A 21,275-nucleotide genomic window follows, 5' to 3' on the forward strand; every position below is an offset into this window, starting at 1 on the left:
CTGCGGGAGCGGCCCAAAGAAATAGCAAAAAAAAGACAAAAAATATATATATATTTCTAATAAAGAGATAATTTCAGAAATTTTATTAATTCTGATAAGAGGAGTTCCCGTTATGGCGCAGCAGATCCAACTAGGAATCATGAGGTTGTGGGTTTGATCCCTGGCCGTGCTCAGTGGGTCGAGGATCTGGTGTTGCTGTGGCTCTGGCATAGGCCAGCAGCTAGAGCTCTGATTAGACCCCTAGCCTGGGAACCTCCATGTGATGTGGGTGCGGCCCTAAAAAGACCAAAAATAAATACATACCATGATCTAATAAAGTTTCACATTTAAAAAAAATTATGATAAGAGTAGAATTAATTGTATTTACTGAACAGGTTAGAAAAAATATATTCTTGGGTAGGAGGTTGTTTTACTTATTTAAACATCAAATTTAGAATTGAATGTATCTTTGATTTGAAACTGAAAGAACTAGAGAAAATATCATTTCCTAAAGTCAAGGTTAATTTTAGTCATCAGTAGCCATAAAAATATATTTGAAGAGAGGGAGATTTTATTTTGTTGTAATGAGAAAGGCAAGGTAGAAACTTTTAACCTTTTGAAAGGAAAGGGGTAATCCATGTCATAAGATCCCTGACAATGGAGCAGAAATCCACAGAGTTGGGACACTTTGTTTTAAGTAAGTGAGGACAGCTTATTCCAGAAGAAATGTTAACAGAGAGAAGAGGAAACATGAGGAGGTGAGGTAATCTGAGCAGGTGAAAGGGCTGGAATAATTAGTTTCTAGGGGATTCAGAAAAGAAATTTGTAATAGTTAAAAAATATATTTTCAGGAAGGGGTTAACTGAAACTAGCATGAATTTTTAGTAGACATGGTCAGTATGATTTTATGACTTACTTTGCCTCCTCCTAGGACATAGAGGTTTAACAAAGGGTACAAAAGGGGAGGGATCAGGCATGTACTCAGAAAAAAGTAGACCACCTTGTTAGAGGTTAGCATATCAGGCTGTCACCTTCAGGAGACAATTGTGGTATGTTTCATGGGTACAACAGAAAGACTTTCAAGTCTTTCAGCCTGTCATTAATTGATACAATAATAGCAGTGTGTACTTTCATTAATTGATATCCAAGAATAACAATATGTACTTAAAAATTGACTAAGTTAAATGGTAAAGATCAATAATATTAAATGGTAAGGTAAAGATCAATGTTAGTTATTAAGTTGAATCAAGATTTCTTTTGATGTGCTTTATGCTTGTGTCCTAAGTTTATTTGGTAAAAAGAAAGAAAATCCCACTTCTTTGAGAAATAGCTTTCTAATAATAGAGCTGCATTTGCTAAAGAAGGCAAAAGCAGCTTAAAATGTGAAAAAACATTGCAGAGAATTCAAAGCCCTCTATTCTGTCTATACCTGTGTTGTCTGAGATTAGTAATAACCAGACATCGGTGCCAATTTCAATCCTGAATTGCAGTTAATATACTAAAATTTCATGCCTTGGTAACACTGGTCAACATTTCATGTGCTCAGTAGCCTTATGGGGCAATAGTTTACCATACTGCACAAAGCTGAAGACTTTTCCTTCTTCACAGAAACTTAGTTGAAGAGCATTGATCTAGGCTTTACTCTGCCATTAGCTTGGCCAAGATGCTGAGCCTTTTTTGTGCTCCTAGTTTCCTTCACTGTAAAATAAGGTAACTTTGACACATTCTCAGTGATAATTACCACAATTCCTTAAGCATCTAAAATAAAAACATTTTTTATGAATGTCACCAATAGTGCTTATTTTGCCCTGAGGACTCTCACGTAAGAAACAAAGGTCACCCTTCTAACATCTCCCATTGCAATTTTTTTAGTATTCATTTGACAGAAAACATGTCCATGTTAATAAATAAAACATGGTAATCTTTCTCTTCTTAAATCATTCTCATTCAGTTTTACTGTTTGTGTAGGTGACGCTTTGTTTCCAAAGGTCATATTTTCTTTCATTTTAATATGTAAAAGTCTTTGAAAGCTCTTTATTTTTTTCCCAAGTGGTAATATTTTCTGCAATTTTAAAAAATATTTCTTTTACAGAATCTTTCACGTTGAAAAACTTATGAACACCAACTTAATATTCATAATGGTTGAGAGCAAAGGGACTTGTCCTTGTGACACACGATTGCTCATACAAGCTGAGCAGACTTGTATCCTTTGACGTGGGAGAGGTTCGGAATGGAAAGCCATCCTAAAGCTGTGCATTTTTAACCTTGTCACAGTGTTCGTGCTCATAAAGAGAAAACCAGCACGGAGTGCTGAGATCACCTGGCAGAGGCAGGGTGGACCCTTCACACAAAATTTGGTTTAGATGTTAAGACTGATGATGCTGCACAGGCAGCGAGAGAATGTGAGAGGCTTCTTACTTGAATGATGAGGCTTTGTGGAGAGAACAGTGCGGGGTCCCAGGTAACTCCAAGAATGGCTGGTAAGAGCAGGGAGGAGTGCCTGGTTCAGGTTTTTACTACAGTTAGAGAGTGGTGCTGGGTTTCTGTCAGTGCTGCCCAGGGTTTGTTGGCCCAAACTTCCAAGTGGTGCCGAAGGGGGGAACACTCAAGTCTTTGCTGGCAGCTCACCCAGATGTGGGATAGCAGGGAAAAGAATGTTGTGGTTTGACAGCTTGTCAACAGCCAGTCATCAAAAATGGAGTCTGGTGTGGTCCCTACCTCTGACCAATGATTATTCAGCCATAAAAAGGATATCAGAGTTCCCATCATGACTCAATGGAAATGTATCTGACTAGGGATCCCTGACCTCACTCAGTGGGTTAAGGATCCGGCATTGTCATGAGCTGTGGTGTAGGTTGCAGACGTGGCTTGGATATGGCATTGCTGTGGCTGTGGTGTAGGCCAGCAGCTACAATGCCAATTCAACCCCATATGCCGTGAGTGCGGTCCAAAAAAGAAAAAAAAAAAAAAAGAAAAGAAAAGAAATCCTGTTTTGAGGTAGTAGTAATGCTAAAATCACATCTGGTGGTAAATATGCCAAATGACAGTGCAATGTCCATTTGAAGCATTGCAGGCTGAGGTTCTTAGACCACCTTTAGTTTTTGCATTTACCACACTGTTTCTGGGAAAAAATAGCCCTCACCTGTGTTTGATATTTTTTGTCTTGCTAAATCTGGGGCACCTAGGTCCTCCCTTATGCTCCTACATGTCTTATACTCTGCATCATTAGCACAATTCATCCACTTATATTCTGCAAATACTTACTGAGTGTTCTGTCTGTGACAGTGACCATGCTGTGTAACAGTTAAGATTAAGAGTTGATCTCTTCACACAGCCTGATGAGAGTTTGTGGCAATTGAGTTCCTTTACGTCCCATAGGGTTTGAGCTGGTTCTGTGGAACTGGAACAGCAGAATAGGTTTTGCTTAACTGCTTTTGAAAAATATAGTACATTGTATTTTTTTAATTGTATGGGAAAAAAGGTAACTTCATATTCCTTAATGGGTTTCTTTAGCTGACGGTCCAGATCCTTGTGATATGGTTAAGCAACCCAGATACCGAAAAGGGCCTGATGTCTGTTTTGATAACAATGCCTTGGTAAGAACAAATATTTACTATGTTAAACATGTAACTTAGTGGTTTATTGTTCATAAGAATTTAAGGAGACAAATTGCAATTTTAACTCCAACATAATGTCTTAACCATAGTGTTTCTCATGAACATGATGTACTTGCTGGTAGATAGATTTTTCATTTCAATATTTTTCATGGTTAGCAGAAGCTTAACAGTTGCTTCTTCTCTCTGTCCTTCCCACAGAAATTGTACTTTCAAACACAATTCCAGTCAATTACTAGCCCAACATCACAAAATTGATGATTTAAAAGACATGCTAATAAACAGTAACTAATGTAAATGTTACTAGTATTATATGAGTTGCCCGCCTCCATTTATATTCCAGTCCTGAAGATATGAAAATGTTATAATAAAGATAACTTTCATTAGTTTGTGTTTAGTTATCATTCAGTATATATAAAAACTTGCTGAACAGCTGTTGTTCTCTTATTTTGTAAATTTTATTTTTACATATTTCTAATTCAGTTACTGACAAGGTTTATATTATTTCTCTTAATTGTATTATTTTTTATATTGTTTGCAGTTACATCAGAGCAATACAGGATTAAGTAGATAAAATCTTAAACATCCAAAGATGACTACTACTTTTTGCTACAGGTTAGCTATCTTCCTCTCATAAATACCATTCAGACTTACTATGTACAGAAGCAACTTTACTCTTTTCACATTATTTTAAAATTTTATTCTCAAACATAAAGCCCACATAAAAATTTCTCATTTTATAACAACTAAAATTTTAAATATATAATATTTCTCAATTCTTCAAGGTGTGCCTCTTTTTGCATAAAGCATTATCTTATGAATTGTTTACTCTAAAAAGTCAGATCATTTATATATTAACATACATTTATAGAGGTCATTTATTTAGAACAGATACATACTATGCGCTTATTTACTCAAATACAAATAGCCACATTTGTTCCAGAAAAGCATAAGTCATATCCATTGATACATATTATGGAAGTAGATAATATAAATTGTAAGAAGAACAAAGAAGAAATAAAATCAGTGATGTGGAATAAGGCTTAAAAAAAAAAAAAAGGAAGTTTTTCTGTAAGGACTCTTGATCATTCCTCTTTGATGGGGAAAGTGATTCAAAGTTGCAGCTACTTGATTTCTGCCATTCTACAGTGTATCTTAAATAAAATCTGGATAGTAGGACTTCTGTTGTTCTACTATATCTTCAGGGGCATTGCCCATGTCAAATAGTTCCCCAAAGAATGTTGTATGTGGGCCCAAGGGTAGCATTGCTCCTTAGGGAAGAAAACTTCACTCATCTCAACTATTTGTCACCAAAGACTGAGATTCATTCAGATGAACTTTAAAGATCGTATAAAAGCCTATTACCCAAATATTTTCGTCATAGGAAACTATCTTTTTTGATCAATGAGTAATGAAGATTTGACTAAGACAAAAATTATAGAGTGGATTGTGTGTGAAAGTACAACTCTTGCTCAGTAGCTGAATGTGCTAATAGTGTCTTGTGTTTTTTTAGCAGTGGAATATTTTGGTAATGCTTATTTGCAATGGTCACTGTGAATCTGCTCTGGATGGAGGCTCACATAAACTGCTAACTGCCAGCAAATTGCATGAAATCTCATCTTGTGTGTCTTCTTTTCTGTGTTTTCTTTCTTTTTCCTGTATTTGCTACTTTGCCCGTTATTAATAGGATCAACTTATATGCACAACGAGTCGTGCCTGTACCATGATGTCAGCTCCTATCTTCATTTTACTGCAAGTTTTCATGTGGTGTGGATGGTCAGTCACTTTCTCTAATTTTTCTTTGTTTTTCGGTTTGGCTTGAAATTTTAAAAAATAATCCATATTCCTAAATCAACTATAATAAGTGTCCTGAAGCCAGGTTATTAAAATGCCAGTAGTAATGTTTTGTAAAATCTGATTTCAAAAGTTATGTATGTTTCTAACCTAGAATAGAGCATATCAGTTTCCTGTCATTATTTATTTTTTTTTTTTTTTTTTTTTTTTTTTTTTTTACAATTTGACACTTTTTTTTTTTTTTTTTTTTTTTTTTTTGTCTTTTTGTCCTTTTGTCTTTTTGTTGTTGTTGTTGTTGCTATTTCTTGGGCCGCTCCCGCGGCATATGGAGGTTCCCAGGCTAGGGGTTGAATCGGAGCTGTAGCCACCGGCCTACGCCAGAGCCACAGCAACGCGGGATCCGAGCCGCGTCTGCGACCTACACCACAGCTCACGGCAACGCCGGATCGTTAACCCACTGAGCAAGGGCAGGGACCGAACCCGCAACCTCATGGTTCCTAGTCGGATTCGTTAACCACTGCGCCACGACGGGAACTCCTCCTGTCATTATTTAAAAAACAGTCATTTCTCATAAGGTTTTGTATAAAGATTAAGTCAATGTGGAGAAAAAAATTATACCTGCTTCATGATATCTTAGTTTTAATAATTGCCGTTAGGGTATTTCTGTTAAGTGAAAGTTATTAAAACTATTATCAATTTAGTTTTAAAAGATGCTAACATAAAAATTAATGAGCCATTTCAGTTTTACCAAGCATTATTTAATAACTCCTAACCTCTTTATTCTAATTTTTCTTTTCAAATATATATGGCTTAAACAATGCTTTTAGATTTTGAGTACCAAATATATGTAAGTGCTTCCAATTTACAAATTCATTTTACTTTAATATTACTTGCATTATATAAGTCAGTAGCCCATGACAAATTTCTGAATTACATATTCAATACCACTAAATAGGTATTTTAGGGCCCAAGTTTGTATTCAGGGTTCCATATATACTCTTACAGTTTCTTTATTGATGCTCTGGAATCATGATTGTTTTTACAAGAGCAACTTTTGGTGTGTTCATTCTTCATTGCTATCCAGGTACTCACTGGTTAGAAAACCACTAGATGGAGATGTGACCATTACTGTATATGGAGTCAGCTCATGGCGGGGGTGGGGGAGTGGAGTAGCAGGAGTGTCAGAAAACAACTAAAATTGTTCTGGAATAAGAAAATAATTGTTTTCATAGCAAAAAGATTCCAAGTGAAGGAAACTTAGCTAATTGTAAAAGACCAAAATTATAACCCTTCTCTTTGGATATTTTTTTAAAATTGAGATATAGGTAGCTATTGGAAATATCATTTCATTGGTCCCTTAAAGAAGATTACATAGGTAATCATAAAATTTGTATGAAAATTACAGTTAAAATTATATTTTCTATAAATCATATTTGCTATAATTGTCCCTATTTGTGAGCATAATAGAAACAAACTAGAGAATGATAAAAATTACATTATATTTTGTAGATGAGGAATAATGTAAATATTGAGTATATTTTCACCTTTGATTCAAAAGTTCACTTCTATCAATCACAGAATTTTTTAGTAAGATTCATAGGCTACCACTTAAACACAAAAAAATGCATGTCGACTGTATTTGAATAAGTTGGCTCCCTTCTTACCTTTATTTTTAAAACCTATAGGTAACAAGCAATTTTTTTTCATCTAAGACCCTCCCCCACAAAAACTAATTTTTAATTTTCTTAAGATGATTTTTTTTCTCACCTTCGCTATAAATTTACCAAGAAAATAAATATCGCTGTGGGCCAATTGAATGGAATTGATCCACTTTAATGAAATAATGTTTGAAAGATGGGAAGATTATGTTTGTCATTCCTTGGTATCATTGTGTCCTTGAGGAACATAATGAATAGTCGTGAAAAGATGATGTAGACAGTATATATGTTAATAAAGACTTAGGCTGGGTATTTAAAAGCCCACAGTTAGCCATATAGAACATTGAGCCTAGTCTATACAACTTGAGTGTTTATATAACAAATATCATGCTCTCTAAAATAATAATGAGTTGAAAAAAATAAACTCTTACAAAAAATATTGAGAGGTTACATGGCAGTTGTTCCTCATTTTGAGGATCAGTACAGGTCTAAGTTGAAGCTTCAGTGTTAGTCTGGCTAAAACCAGGAATTTGTGGTAGGTTAGTTCCTGCTCACAGGAAAGCTAGAATGGTGATGCCATCTCTAAAATCTTCTAAAGGACGAGATCTTTAGATACCTAGAAAGAATGACTTTCTTTAAAAGGTAGAACTTTTTCACCCTTGGGAATTTAAAGAAGATATAGTTTATATAGGTAACCAATTATGAAGCCTTGTACCATGAGAACTCCTTTAAAACACAAGTGTTTAAAAGCTCGTGTCAAAAAACGCCTTAAATAGAAAAACAAAGCTAAAGTTTATCAAAGAAGATAGTTCCTCAATATGTACTATTGAGGAAATTCATTATTTTATGCAAAACTTAGTTTATAAAAACATTATTGGATACATGAAAAATGAAATATGCATATTAAATGTGTGTAAATGTGTGTATACACACATACATTTAACCTACCTCTTGACTTAATGTGGTATGTGTTAAAGTGCTGTGTAGGAAATGGAAAGAGTTATGTGTAGTATCTACCTGCCTAAACAATTTTAAATGTGCATTTTCTTTGAAGCTGCTGTGGGTAACGTGAGTATAGACCTATCTAAATTCGAAAGCTAACTATACTTGGTGGATATTTCACCAGTGATTTGTCTTTTGAAGGAAATGTATTGATGACTACATTATAGCAAAAATTTCTTACAAAAATTACCAGAAAATCTTCTATGGGGAAAATTTACATCTAAATTTATTTAAATTTAAAAAGTATTATGTTCTCACTATTTGCAGTGAGTCACCCTAGATTCTGGTTGGGGCAAGAAGGGCAGAGTAAGGGTTTAGTCATACTTGTCTTACACGAGAAAATTGAAGAGAATTTTAGCCACCAGTATACCTTGTCTTAAAACCTTGGGGCAGATGGGAGATAAGATGGCAGAGTAGAACAACCTGAGCTCACTTCCTCTCATGAAACCGTCAAAATAACAACTAACTGCTAAACAGCCATCAACAAAAAAGTCTAGAACCTACCAATGGCAAAAAGAAGCCAAAACCAGATGGTAGAAGGTGTTCTTTCAGCATGTAATCGAATTCCATACATAACAGGTGGGAAATTCATAAACTTGAAAATTATAGCACAGAGGTTCTTCCACACCTCACACTCCCCAGCCTGAAATTATGTCATCAAGAGGAGGAGCCTGCACAGCTTTTGGTGTCAAAGGCCAGGAGGGCTTGAACACAGGGCCATGACAGGACTGGGGATAAACAGAAAATCCTCTTTTGGAGGTCACTCACAAGGTTTCATATGCACTGAGATCTAGGAAAAAGCAGTGACTCCTTTGGAATCACATGCAGACCTATTTGCAGGTCTTGGTGGGTCTCCTGGGGAGGCAGGGGTTGGCTGTGGCTCACAGTGGGGGCAAGGACACTGGTAGCAGAGGCCACTGGCAATATTCATCAGTGTAAGCTATCCTGAAGGTTGCCATTTTGGCACCAAGACCTGAACCTACCCAACAGCCTACAGACTCCAGTGCTAGGACACCTCATGCCAAACAACCAATCGTGTGGAACACAGTCCTACCCATCAGCAGACAGGCTGCCTAATGTCACCCTGAGTCTACATCCATCTCATCTCTAAATACAGCCCTTGACACATCTCTGCCCACCAGATGGACAAGACCCAGCTCTACCCACCAGTGGGCAGACATTAGTCCACTTATACCCTGAAGCCTGCACAAGCCCCTAAACCACTCTTACCCAACCAGGGGACAGACATCAGATGCAAGAGGAATTACATTTTTGCAGGCTGTAATACAGAGACCACAAACACAAAGTTAGACAAAATGAGATGGCAAAGAAATATGTTCCAGACAAGAGAACAAGATAAAACCCCAGAACAGCAACTAAGTGAAGTGGAGACAGGCAGTCTACCTGAAAAATAATTCGTAGTAATGACAGTAGCAATGATCCAAGATCTCAGAAAACGAATGGAGGTACAGACAAAGAAGATATAAGAAATGTTTAACAAAGAGCTAGATTTAAGAATAAACATATGATTAATACAATAACTGAAGTGAAAAATGAACTGGAAGGAATCAATAGACTAAATGAGAAAGAAAATGAATGAGTTGGAAGACAGATCGGTGGAAATACTGCCATGGAACAAAGAAGGAATGAAAAGAAATGAGGAAAGTCTAAGGGACCTCTGGAACATTAAATGCAACAACATTTGCATTATAGGGGTCCCAGTAGAAAAGAGAGAGAAGAGCCTGAGAAAATATTTGAAGAAATAATAGCCCAAAGCATCCCTATTATGGGAAAGGAAACACTCGCACAAGTCCAGTAAACACAGAGAGTGCCGTACAGGATAAATCCAAAGAGGAACATGTGAAGACACATATTAATCAAACTGACAAAAATAAAAGAAAAAATATTAAAAGCAACAAGGAAGTGGCACAATACATTTATAGTAATGAAAGAAAATCTACAGCCTCGTGGCACAGTAGAAACAAATCTAACTAGGAACCATGAGGTTGTGGGTTTGATCCCTGGCCTTGCTCAGTGGGTTAGGGATCTGCCCTTGCCATGAGCTATGGTGTAGGTCGCAGAATCAGCACACATTGGGCATTTCTGTGCTGTGGTGTAGGCCAGCAGCTGTAGCTCTGATTAGACCCCTAGCCTGGGAACCTCCGTATGCCACAGGTGCAGCCCTAAAAAGAAAAGACAAAAAAAAAACTATAGCCAAGAATACTGCCCACTAAGGCTCTCATTAAGATTTGACAGAGATATCAAAATTTTACAGACAAGCCAAAGCTAAGAGAATTCAGCACCACCAAACTAGGTTTGCAACAAATGCTAAAGGGAATTCTCTGGGAGGAACACAAAAGCCCAAATAGAAACAGGAAAGTTTCAAAGGGGAATGTTCACTGGAGAAGGCAAACATACAGTAAAGGTAGGAAATCATCCACACACAAATAGTGATAAAAAAAAAACCCAGCAATTGTGAGAAGAGGAGAGTACAAATGCGGGATATTGGAAATACATTTGAAATTAAGAGATCAACAGCTTATGCCAATCTTCTGTATATATAGACTGCTCTCTCAAAAATTAATAGTAACTGCAATCCAAACACAACATTAAGATAGTCATCAAATCATAAGAGAATAAAAGAGGAAGGGAAGAAAAATAGACCTACAAAATCAAATCCAAAATAATTAACAGAAAGGCATTAGGAACATATATATCGATAATTACCTTAAATGTAAATGGATTAAGTGCTCCAATAAAAAGATACAGACTGGTTGAATGGATATAAAAACAAGACCTCTATATATGCTGTCTACAGGAGACCCATTTCAATTCTTGGCCCTAGACAGTCAAGATGAAAAAAGACATTCCATGCAAATGGAAATCAAATGAAAGCTGGATTACTAATAATCAAATCAGACAAGGTAGACGTTCAAGTAAAGGCTGTTATAGGAGATAAAGAAGGACACTCCATAATGATCAAGCAATCAAAGAAGAAGATACAGTAATTATACATTTATATGTACCCAACACAGGAGTATATAAGGCAGTATATAAGGCAACTGCTAACAGCCATAAAATGTGAAGTTGACAGTAACAGTAGGGGATTTTAACACCCCACTTACATCAATGGACAGATCACCCAGACAGAATATCAATAAAGAAATAGCCCATAAATGACACATTACACCAGGTGATGGACTTAATTGATATTTGTAGACCATTCTGAGAGCAACTGAATACACATTCCAGTCCAGTGCATCTGGAACATTCTCCAGGAGAGATCTCATCATGGACCACCAAGAAAGCCTCAGTAAATTAACAAAAACTGAAATTACATCAAACATCTTTTTGAGACACAGGGCTATGAGATTAGAAATCAACTACAAGGAAAAAAGTGTAAAATACACCAGCATGTAAGCTAAACAATATGATACTAAACAACCAGTAGATCACTGAAAAAATTAAAAAGGATATCAAGAAACATCAGAGACAATTGAAAATGAAAGTGCAATACCAGTAACCTATGGGAGGCACAAAAGCTTGTCTAATGGGAAAGTCTTTTAAAAGATCAACAACATCAATAAACTTTTAGCTAGACTCAATATGAAATAAAGCTAAAGGGTTCAAATGAGTACAATTAGAAGTGAAAAATGTAGAAGTCAACTGACACCAAAAAAACCCACAAAGGATCATAAGAGATTACTGCAGGCAACTATATGCCAATAAAATGGACAACCTGAAGAAATGGAACAGTCTTTGTAAGTCAATAATGAACAAGGAAGAAATAGAAAATATGAATAGACCAATCACAATTACCAAAAGTGAAACTATAATTAAAAACTTTCAACAAACAAGTCCAGAAGCAGATGGCTTTTCAGGCAAATTCTGTCAAACATTTAGAGAAGAGTTAACAACTATCCTTCTGAAACTCTTCCAAAAAACTGTAGAAGGAACACTCCCAAACTCATTCTGTGAGGCCACCATCACCCTGATACCAAAACCAGTCAAAGATACCACAAAAGAAGAAACTGTCACTGATGAACATAGATACAAAAATCCTCAACAAAATACTAGTGAACAGAATACAACAGTAAGTTAAAAGGATCATATACCATGATCAAGTGGGATTTATCTCAGGGATGCAAGGATTTTTCAAAATCTGCAAAACAGTCAATGTGATACACTACATTAACACACTGAAGAATAAAAACGATATGGTTATCTCAGTAGACACAAAAAAGCTTTTGACAAAATTCAACACCAATTTATGATAACTTACAAAAACTGGGCCTAGAGAGATGCTACCTCATTATTATAAATGTCATATATGACAAAAGGACTACTAACATCATGCTCAACAGTGTAAAGTTGAAAGCCTCTGAGATCCCAAACAAGACAAGGATGTTCACTCTCACCACTTTTATTCAACATAGTTTTGGAAGTCCTAGTCATGGCACTCAGAGAAGAAAAACAAATAAAAGTAAACCAAACCGGAAAAGAAATAAAACTGCCCCTGTTTGCAGACAATATGATACTTTACATAGAAAATTCTAAAGATGCTATCAGAAAACTACTAGAGCTCATCAGTGAATGTGGTAATGTTGCAAGATATAAAATTAATCCACAGAAATCTCTCACCTTTCTATATATTAAAAACAAAAGATTAGAAATAGAAATTAAGGCAACAATCCTATTTACCATTGCATCAAGAAGAATAAAATACCTAAGAATAAATCTACCTATGGAGGCAAAAGATTTGTACACTGAAAAGTATAAGATGCTGATAAATGGAAGATCACACAAACAGATGGAAACATATACCATGTTTTTGGATTGGAAATATCAATATTGTCAAAATGACTATACTACCCAAGGCAATCTATACATTCAATGCAAACACTACCATACTACAATGACATTTTTCATAGAACTGGAACAGAAAAAAATTAAATTCTTATGGAAACACAAAAGACTTCTGAATAGTCAAAGCAACCCTGATGAAGAAAAAGAGGGCTGGAAGAGTCAAGCTTCTGACCTCAGATTATACTACAAAGCTACAGTCATCAAAAGAGTATGGTTCTGGCACACACACACACACACACACACACACAGAAATATAGGTCAGTGTACAGGATAGAAAGCCTGGAAATAAATCCACACATCCATGGTCCATTAATCTATGATGAAGAGGTTAAGAATATATGATGGAGAAAAGACAGTCTCTTCAATAAGTGATGCTGGAAAACTGAACAACTATGAATAAAAGAATGGAATTAGAACATTCTCTAATGCTATACACAAAAATAAACTCAACATATATTAAAGACCCAAATATAAGACTGGATATTATAAAACTCCTAGAGGAAAACATAGCCAGAATGCCCCTTGACATAAATTGCATCAATATCTTTTTCATCCACTTCCTAGAGTAATGGGAAAAAAAAATAAACAAATGGACCAAATGAAACTTAAAAGCTTTTGCACAGAACAGGAAACCATTAAAAAAGAAAATCCACAGAATGGGAGAAAATCTTTGCAAACAAAGCAACCTATAAGGAATTAATCTCTAAAATATACAAATAGCTCATGCAATTCAATATGTATATATTGAAGATTTAATCTATATATTGAAATATATAGGGAAAGGCAAGTCAAAACTACAATGAGTTATCACCTCCTATCAGTCAGAATGTCTATAAAAGTCATCAAAAAGTCTATAAATAATAAATTTTGTATAGGGTATGGAGAAAAAGGACCCTCTGCTACCCTGTTGGTGGGGATATGAATTGGTGCAACCACTATGAAGAACAGTATGGAGAATCCCTAAAAGACTAAATATAGAAGTGCCATATGTTCTAGCAATCCCACTCCTGGCCATATATCTGGAGAAAACCATAATTTCAAAAGATACATGCACCCCAGTGTTCACTGAAGTACTATTTACAATAGCCAGGGCATGGAAGCAACCTAAATGTCCAATAGCAGAGAAATAGATAAAGAAGATGTGTTACATGTATACCATGGACTATTATTCAACCATAAAAAAAGAATGAAATAATGCCATGTGCAGCAACATAGATAGACCTAGAAATCATCATATTAAGCCAAAGACAAACTTCATGTCATTTATGTGAAATCTAAAAGTATTATACAAGTGAACTTATTTACAAAACAGAAAAAGACTCAGAAAGTGCACTATGGTTACTAAAGGGGAAAAGTGGAGGGAGGGATAAATTAGAAATTTGGGAATAACATATTCCCACTACTATATATAAAACGAATAGTCAATAAGGCTCTGCTTTATAGTAAAGAGAACTCTACTTAATATTCTGTAGTAACCTATATAGGAGAAGGATCTGAAAAAGAATTGATATACTGTATACCTCAGACTAGCACAATGTTGTAAATCAACGATATTCCAAAACTGAATAAAAATTATTTTTTTAAAAAAGTAATCCTTGTGGCAAAATATTGAATATCTGTGGTTTAGGTTTTTTTTTTTTTTTTTTTTTTTCTTTTAGAGAGTAATGGAAAAGGAAAAAAAAAAAATAAGTAGCTCTTAGTGGATTTCTCCACTAAGAGTATTTTGAAAGAAGTCCTTAGGAGGAAGTCAAATAAAATTACTCTATCATATTTTAAAATATTGATAGTATATTATAGTATCATATTTTTAAATATATACATATAGTATTGGCATTGTACCCTTTTACTCTTTTAGACTGAAACAAGGTACCAATCTTATTTTCTGAAAGAATAATCTTTAAAAATCAGACTGATTTATCTGGTTGTGGTGTTAGTGGGGTTTTGGTCTCTTTGAGATAGAAAAAAATGTTGAGGTTTCTCCCACATCTATGCATTTGTGATTTAGAATGTTTTTAGAAGGTAACTCATAATTCACTTTCATAGAATAATTTTAAGTCTTGGTTAATGTGGTTGCCCATGCAAAACACATGAGAAAACATGATCAGGAAAGTGAAGGAACAGATTTTTCACTGTGAGTCAACATGCACACTTCAGGGACTCCATATAACTTATTTGTAACCATCTCCCAGACTGAAACAGACATATCTCATCATCACACAGAGGAAATAACCCCCTCCACAAAATCACGAAAAATATAAAAATAAACACAGTAGAATTGTAGCCAAAGAGAATATTTTTCTTTCTATAACTCATTTATAGAACATAAAAATGTGTTTTATGTTAGTAAGAACAAAATATATCCTTCATACCTCAATGGGTCTTGTTTGTCTGCTAATGTTCATCAAGTTATAGTACATCTACTGTGTATCAAGTCACTCTTTTATGCATAAGATATTTAAAATACATTTATACTAAAATATGATTTTTTTATCTGAAATTCAAATATAACTCAGCACCCTATTTTTTATTTGATTACCATACTTAGAGGGAAAGGTATTTGAACAAAGTGAAGAAGTTCAAAGGTCTTGAATAGTAAACACCTATTGCAGAGAAAGGTAGTGCTACTGAAGTAGAATGAGTCCTGAGGGGAGGGGGAAGAATATTCAAAAATGAAGATGGAGAGGAAGCCAGGTTACAGACAACATATGGCTTTGTAGGTCTTGGTAAGAAATGTGGATTTTGTTCTGAGAAATTTCAAGAAAGCATCTGAGTTATGGTTTTAAGAAAACTCCTTTTGGAGAAAAAAAAAATTGTTAAAAGGCAAGAGTAGAAGCAATGAGGCAAGTGAGGCAGCTTTAGCAACGCTGTAGCCAAGAAGTGATGGAAACTTGGACATGACATAGTAATAGGTTTGGGGATGTATTTTGAAACTAGAGTTAGAACAAGCTGATAGATTAGATTTGAGGAAAAGGGTGGAATCACAGATGATTTGTTGTGTTTGAACTGATCCATTACTCCTAGAATTTTCATTCAAAGAATAGTATTTGTACACAGCTAATAATATTTGTGGGCCATTCTGAGATCCTTCTGAGACATACAAAAAGAGAGGTGGTAATGATCAGTGAATGTGGGGGGTCAGGAGAATTCAGGGCAGAAAATATAAAAGTATGAGTTTTTGAGTTTCTGGTCTAAGGTGGTGACATAGGAGGTTTCGGTCTAGGAAATAATCTAGGAGGTAGCTAAGCAACCCCTATACATTAGGCAAATATAAAATGTATCCAAATGAGTAGGAAAGACCTGAGATACACTATCTCCATAAACCCCTCTCTCAACATAGCAACTTAAAATCAGGAGAGAATTTACAACTCCCAGCTCCCCCCTCAGCAGTGAGGGGTTTGAACTGAACATCTAGCACCCAAGTTTTTAAGACCTTAGGGATGGACCCCCAAAATTCTTAGCTCTAAAAGCCTAGTGGAGTTTGTGTCCAAGAGACCCACAAGTCTGTATCAGATTTCCCTGTGGCTGTCCTCCCAAAGCTCATACAAGAGGGAGCAGAGAGAAATGCCTTCTAATCTTTCCCTGACAGAGGATATTTGCATACTTTAAAAGTTATTTCCTGATGGTAAGCCTTGTAATTTAGCTCACATTTAGGGGGTTACTACAGTTTTCCCTGGAGACCCTGTGGTCCACTGTCGTCACTGGTGTCTCCCAAAAAGAAGCCTGCGAATACATCAGGCCTCCTGGCTTTTGACGTGGCTACCCAAAGGACACATCCGTTTTATCACTTGGCACTGGTAGCCAGAAGGGCTGGCATTCATAGGTACCAAAGGACCTGGGACCATAGCAAACAAACAGTTCTCAATTGGCTATCCCCTCAGGACTCAGCACAGAGGAAGCAGATAGAAATGCCCATCTTTCGGTATTTCTCTGAAAGAGGTCTGATTTGTATACTTTGAAAGCTTCTGCCTGAGAATTCAGCCTCCAATCAGCCTACATCTGGTGCTGACTGAGATCCTCTCCACTGGGACACTGACAGATATGGTCCCACTCTCAACTACTGGGAACCAAGAAGGAAAAGGCACTTCAAGACTGAGAACAGTAGCTCTTTTAACTAATGAGCAAAAAACAACACAGAGAGTCAAGGAAAATGGAAAAACAGAAAAATGTGTTTTAAAAGAAAAAAAAATCCATAAACAAATATTAATGAAACAGAGAAGAGTGACTGACATAAGAATGAGTTCAAAATATGGTTATAAAGATGGTCACCATGGTCAGAAGAACAAGGCATGAACTTATAATTTCAACAAAGATAATAACAATAAAGTATCAGAAGTCACAGAGCTGAAAAATACAGTAACCATATTAAAAAACTCAATAGAGAAAACTCAAATAGCAGACTGGATGAAATGGAATAAACTATCAGTAAACTTAGAAACAGGTCAGTTATTCATCCAGTTGAGGGGCAAAAAGAAAAAGGAATAAAAATAGTGAAGATAGATAGCTAAGGGGACAACATCAAGCCAACCAAAATTCACCTTATAGTGTCCCATGTAGAGAAAAGAGAAAGGCAGAAAACTTTCCTGACCTTGAAAAAGAAACAGACATCCAAATTCAGGAAACCCAGAGAATTACAATAGGAGGAAACCAAACACATCAAAACCAAGTGAGGGGGAGGGAATACCTCCAACCTCACAGGGGAGGAAGAAGTAAAACTGTCACTCTTTGTACATATGATTTTATATATAAAAAAATTCCAAAAATCACCAATAAACTTGGCACTAATCAACAATTTCAGTAATGATATAGGATATAAAAATCAACATACAAAAATCAGTTGCATTTCTGTAGACTAAGGATGAAATATATGAAAAAGGAAACCATCACCTTTATAATAGCATCAAAAAAATACCTAATAAATTGAACCAAGGAAGTTAAAGCTCTGTACAATCAAAACGTTACTGAAAGAAATCAAATTAAAAAAATGTAAAGATTTCCATATTGATGGATCAGCAGAACTGATATTCTGAAAATGTCTATACTACTCAAAGTCATCTGTAGACTCAACACAATTCCCATCAAAATACCAATGGCATTCTTCACAAACAGAAAAAGAAAATTCTAAAATGTATAGGAAGTGACAAAGTCTGCAAATACCCAAAGCATTCCTGAGGAGAAAGAACAAAGCCAGCAGTATCACACACCCTGATGTGAGACTATTCTACAAAACTTCAGTAATCCTAAGAAGTTATGGTACTGGCATAAAAATAGACAAAGACTAACAGAACAGAAGAGAGCCCATAATTAAATCACTGCTTATGCAGTCAACTAATACTTGATAATGGAGCCAAGAACACCTAATAGGGAAAAGATAGTCTCTTCAACACATGGTGATGGGAAAACTGGATAAACACATGCAGAACAATGAAATTGGACCCCTATATTACACAATTCACAAAAATTTACTCAAAATGGATCGAAGACTTAAACATAAGACCTGATAAATACAAAACTTGGAAGAAAACTTAGAGAAGTTCCTCAATGTTGGTATTGGCAATGATTTTTGGATATGACACTAAAAGCACAAACAATAAAAGCAAAAATCAACAAATGGGACTACATCAAAGTTGAATGCTTCTGCATAGTAAGAAAAAAAAAAAAAAATACCAGGAGTTCCCATCATAGCTCAGTGGAAATGAATCTGACTAGCATCCATGAGGATGCAGGTTCAATCCCTGGACTTGCACAGTGGGTTAAGGATCTGGCATTGCCAAGCTGTGGTGTAGGTCATAGATGCAGCTCAGATCTGTTGTGGCTGTGGCTATGGTGTAGGCCAACAGCTGCAGCTCTGATTTGACCCCTAGCTTGGGAACCTCCATTATGCCCCATGTGCAGCCCTAAAAAAGACCAAAAAAAAAAAAAAATCCACCTAAAAAATGGGAAGGAAAACTAAATAGATATTTTTCCAAAGAAAATATCAAAATGGCCAACAGGTACATGAAAAGATGCTCAATATCACTAATCATCTGAGAAATACCAATCAAAACCACATTTAACACCTGTCAAAATGGCTATCATCAAGACAAGAGACAGCAGGTACTAGTGAGATGTGAATAAAAGAGAACATTTTTATGTAAATTGGTGCAACCAATGTGGAAAACAGTGGAGATTGCTCAAATAATTAAAAATAAATCTACCATATGATCCATCACTTCTACTTATGGATTTATATACAAAGGAAATGAAAAGAGCCTTTTGAAGAGATATCTGTACTCCCATATTCATTGCAGCATTAGTCATAACAGCCAAGATATGGCAACAACATAAATGTCTATCAGCCAATGAACAGATAAACAAGTGGGATTTACTAAACACACACTTACATGCACATATATATACACATGGACACACACAATGTAATATTTTTCAGCCATGAAAATGGAGGACATTAGCCATTTGCAACAACATGGATGGACCTTGAGCACAATATGCTAAGTAAGGCAGAGAAAGACAAGTACTGTAAGTGGAATCTAAAAAGCCAAACTCATAAAAACAGAGAATAAATGGTGGGTAGAGGATAGGACAAATGTTGTTCAAGTATACAAACTTGCAATAAGTAGTAATAAACCCTAGAGAGCTAATGCACAGTACTTTGAATATAGACAAGTATTATATTATCATCAAACTTGCTAAGAGCCTAGAAATTAATTACTCCAACTGCTAAAAAAGAACAACTATATAATGTGATAGAGGTGTAACAATGACAATCATATAACAATAGATAAATTATCAAATTAACATGTACACTTTAAATGTACACAATGTTATATTTCAAGTATATTTCAATTAAAGTAAAAGATCCGCACAAGGACACATTATAATTAAATTATCGAAAGTAAATGACAAGGAGACAATCTTAAATGGAGCAAAAGAAAAACAACTTATTATGTACAAGGTTACCTCTAAGGCTACCAATATTTTTCCACCAGAATGTGTGAGCCGGAATGTATTCAAAGTACTAAAAGATACCTGCCAACTGAGAATACTCTACCCAGCAACAACTGTCCTTCTAACCTGAAGGAGAAACAAAGAGTTGTAAACAAGCAAAAACCTTGAGTTCATCACCTCTAGATTGACCTTATAAGAAATGTAAAAGGCACACCTTTAATCTGAAGTAAAACAACACTAATTAGTAACAAAAGCATATGGAAGTATAAATCACACTGGTAAAGGTAAATATATGGTTAAATTCAGAATCATCTAATATTGTAATGATAGTAGGTTAATCATTTATCTAGAATGAATGTTAAAATACAAATATATGAAAATAACATACAATAATGGATAATGAATATACAGAGTAAATTATATAAATTATGAAATCAAAACATGGAGGAATGAATGCATTTGAACTTGTTATTAAGTTATGAGGCTTACATAAAACATATTAAATGTCTAACAAATTTAACTACAAAGCAAAAACCTATGGTAGATACACAAAAGATAAAGAGACAGGAATCTGAGCATGTCACTATAGAAAATGATCAAATCACAAGAGAGCAAGAAGAGGAAAAGAACAAAGAAGTTTTCAAACAATTTAACAAAATTTTAGTAATAATAATTACTATCAACAATTACTTAAATGTTAAATAGACTAAATTCTCCAAATAGCATAGAATAGCAGAATGGATTTTAAAAAAAGAATGAAAGAAAAGATTTCATGTTGTGTTCTAGAGTCTTATTTCATCATTAAGGACATACACAAGCTGAAATGGGAGAAGATATTCTCTGCAAATGGAAACCAAAAGAAAAGCTGGGTACTTATAGACAACATAGACTTTAATACAAGAATTGTAATAAACAATCAAGGTTATTACATAATGATAAAGATGTCAGTCCAACAAGAGTATATAAACCTTTGTAAATATTTGTGCACCCAACATAGGAGCATCAAAATATATATATATTAAAAAATATTAATAGACTTAAAGGGAGGAAGAGACTGCAATACAGTTTTAACATTGCCAAAAAAATTCAGCAACCCAGAAGAAATGGCAAAGTTCCTAGAAATGTACAACCTACCAAGACTTGAATCATGAAGAAATAGAAATTGAATCAGTTATCAAAAACTCCTTAACAAACAAAAGTCCATGATGAAATTACTTCACTGGTGAATTCTGCCAAACCATCAAAGAACAATTAGTACCTGTCCTTCCAAACTCTTCAAAAATAAAAATAAAAAAGGAATAAATACTTCCTAATTCATTTACAAGGTCAGCCTTATCATGATATCAAACCAGACAATGACACTACGAGAAAATTACAGGCTAATATTCTTGATGAAAATAGATGCAAAAATCCTCAA

The 21,275-nt window shown here is 35.1% G+C and overlaps 1 protein-coding gene across 20 annotated transcripts in view; it reads left to right on the plus strand.

Moving 5' to 3' along the window:
• The window catches only part of CACNA2D1 (calcium voltage-gated channel auxiliary subunit alpha2delta 1), a 484,869-nt gene that overhangs the window by 455,360 nt on the left and 8,234 nt on the right, over window positions 1-21,275 (plus strand). For 10 of the 20 annotated variants that reach the window (XM_013979785.2, XM_005667683.3, XM_013979783.2 and 7 more), the window contains 2 exon segments: window positions 2,072-2,181; window positions 3,493-3,575. In XM_013979785.2, the coding sequence (XP_013835239.1) occupies window positions 2,072-2,181; window positions 3,493-3,575 (193 nt within the window). 20 annotated transcript variants of the gene reach the window in all.

The sequence above is a fragment of the Sus scrofa genome, chromosome 9 (genome assembly GCF_000003025.6).
Source record: "Sus scrofa isolate TJ Tabasco breed Duroc chromosome 9, Sscrofa11.1, whole genome shotgun sequence".
Lineage (NCBI taxonomy): Eukaryota > Metazoa > Chordata > Mammalia > Artiodactyla > Suidae > Sus > Sus scrofa.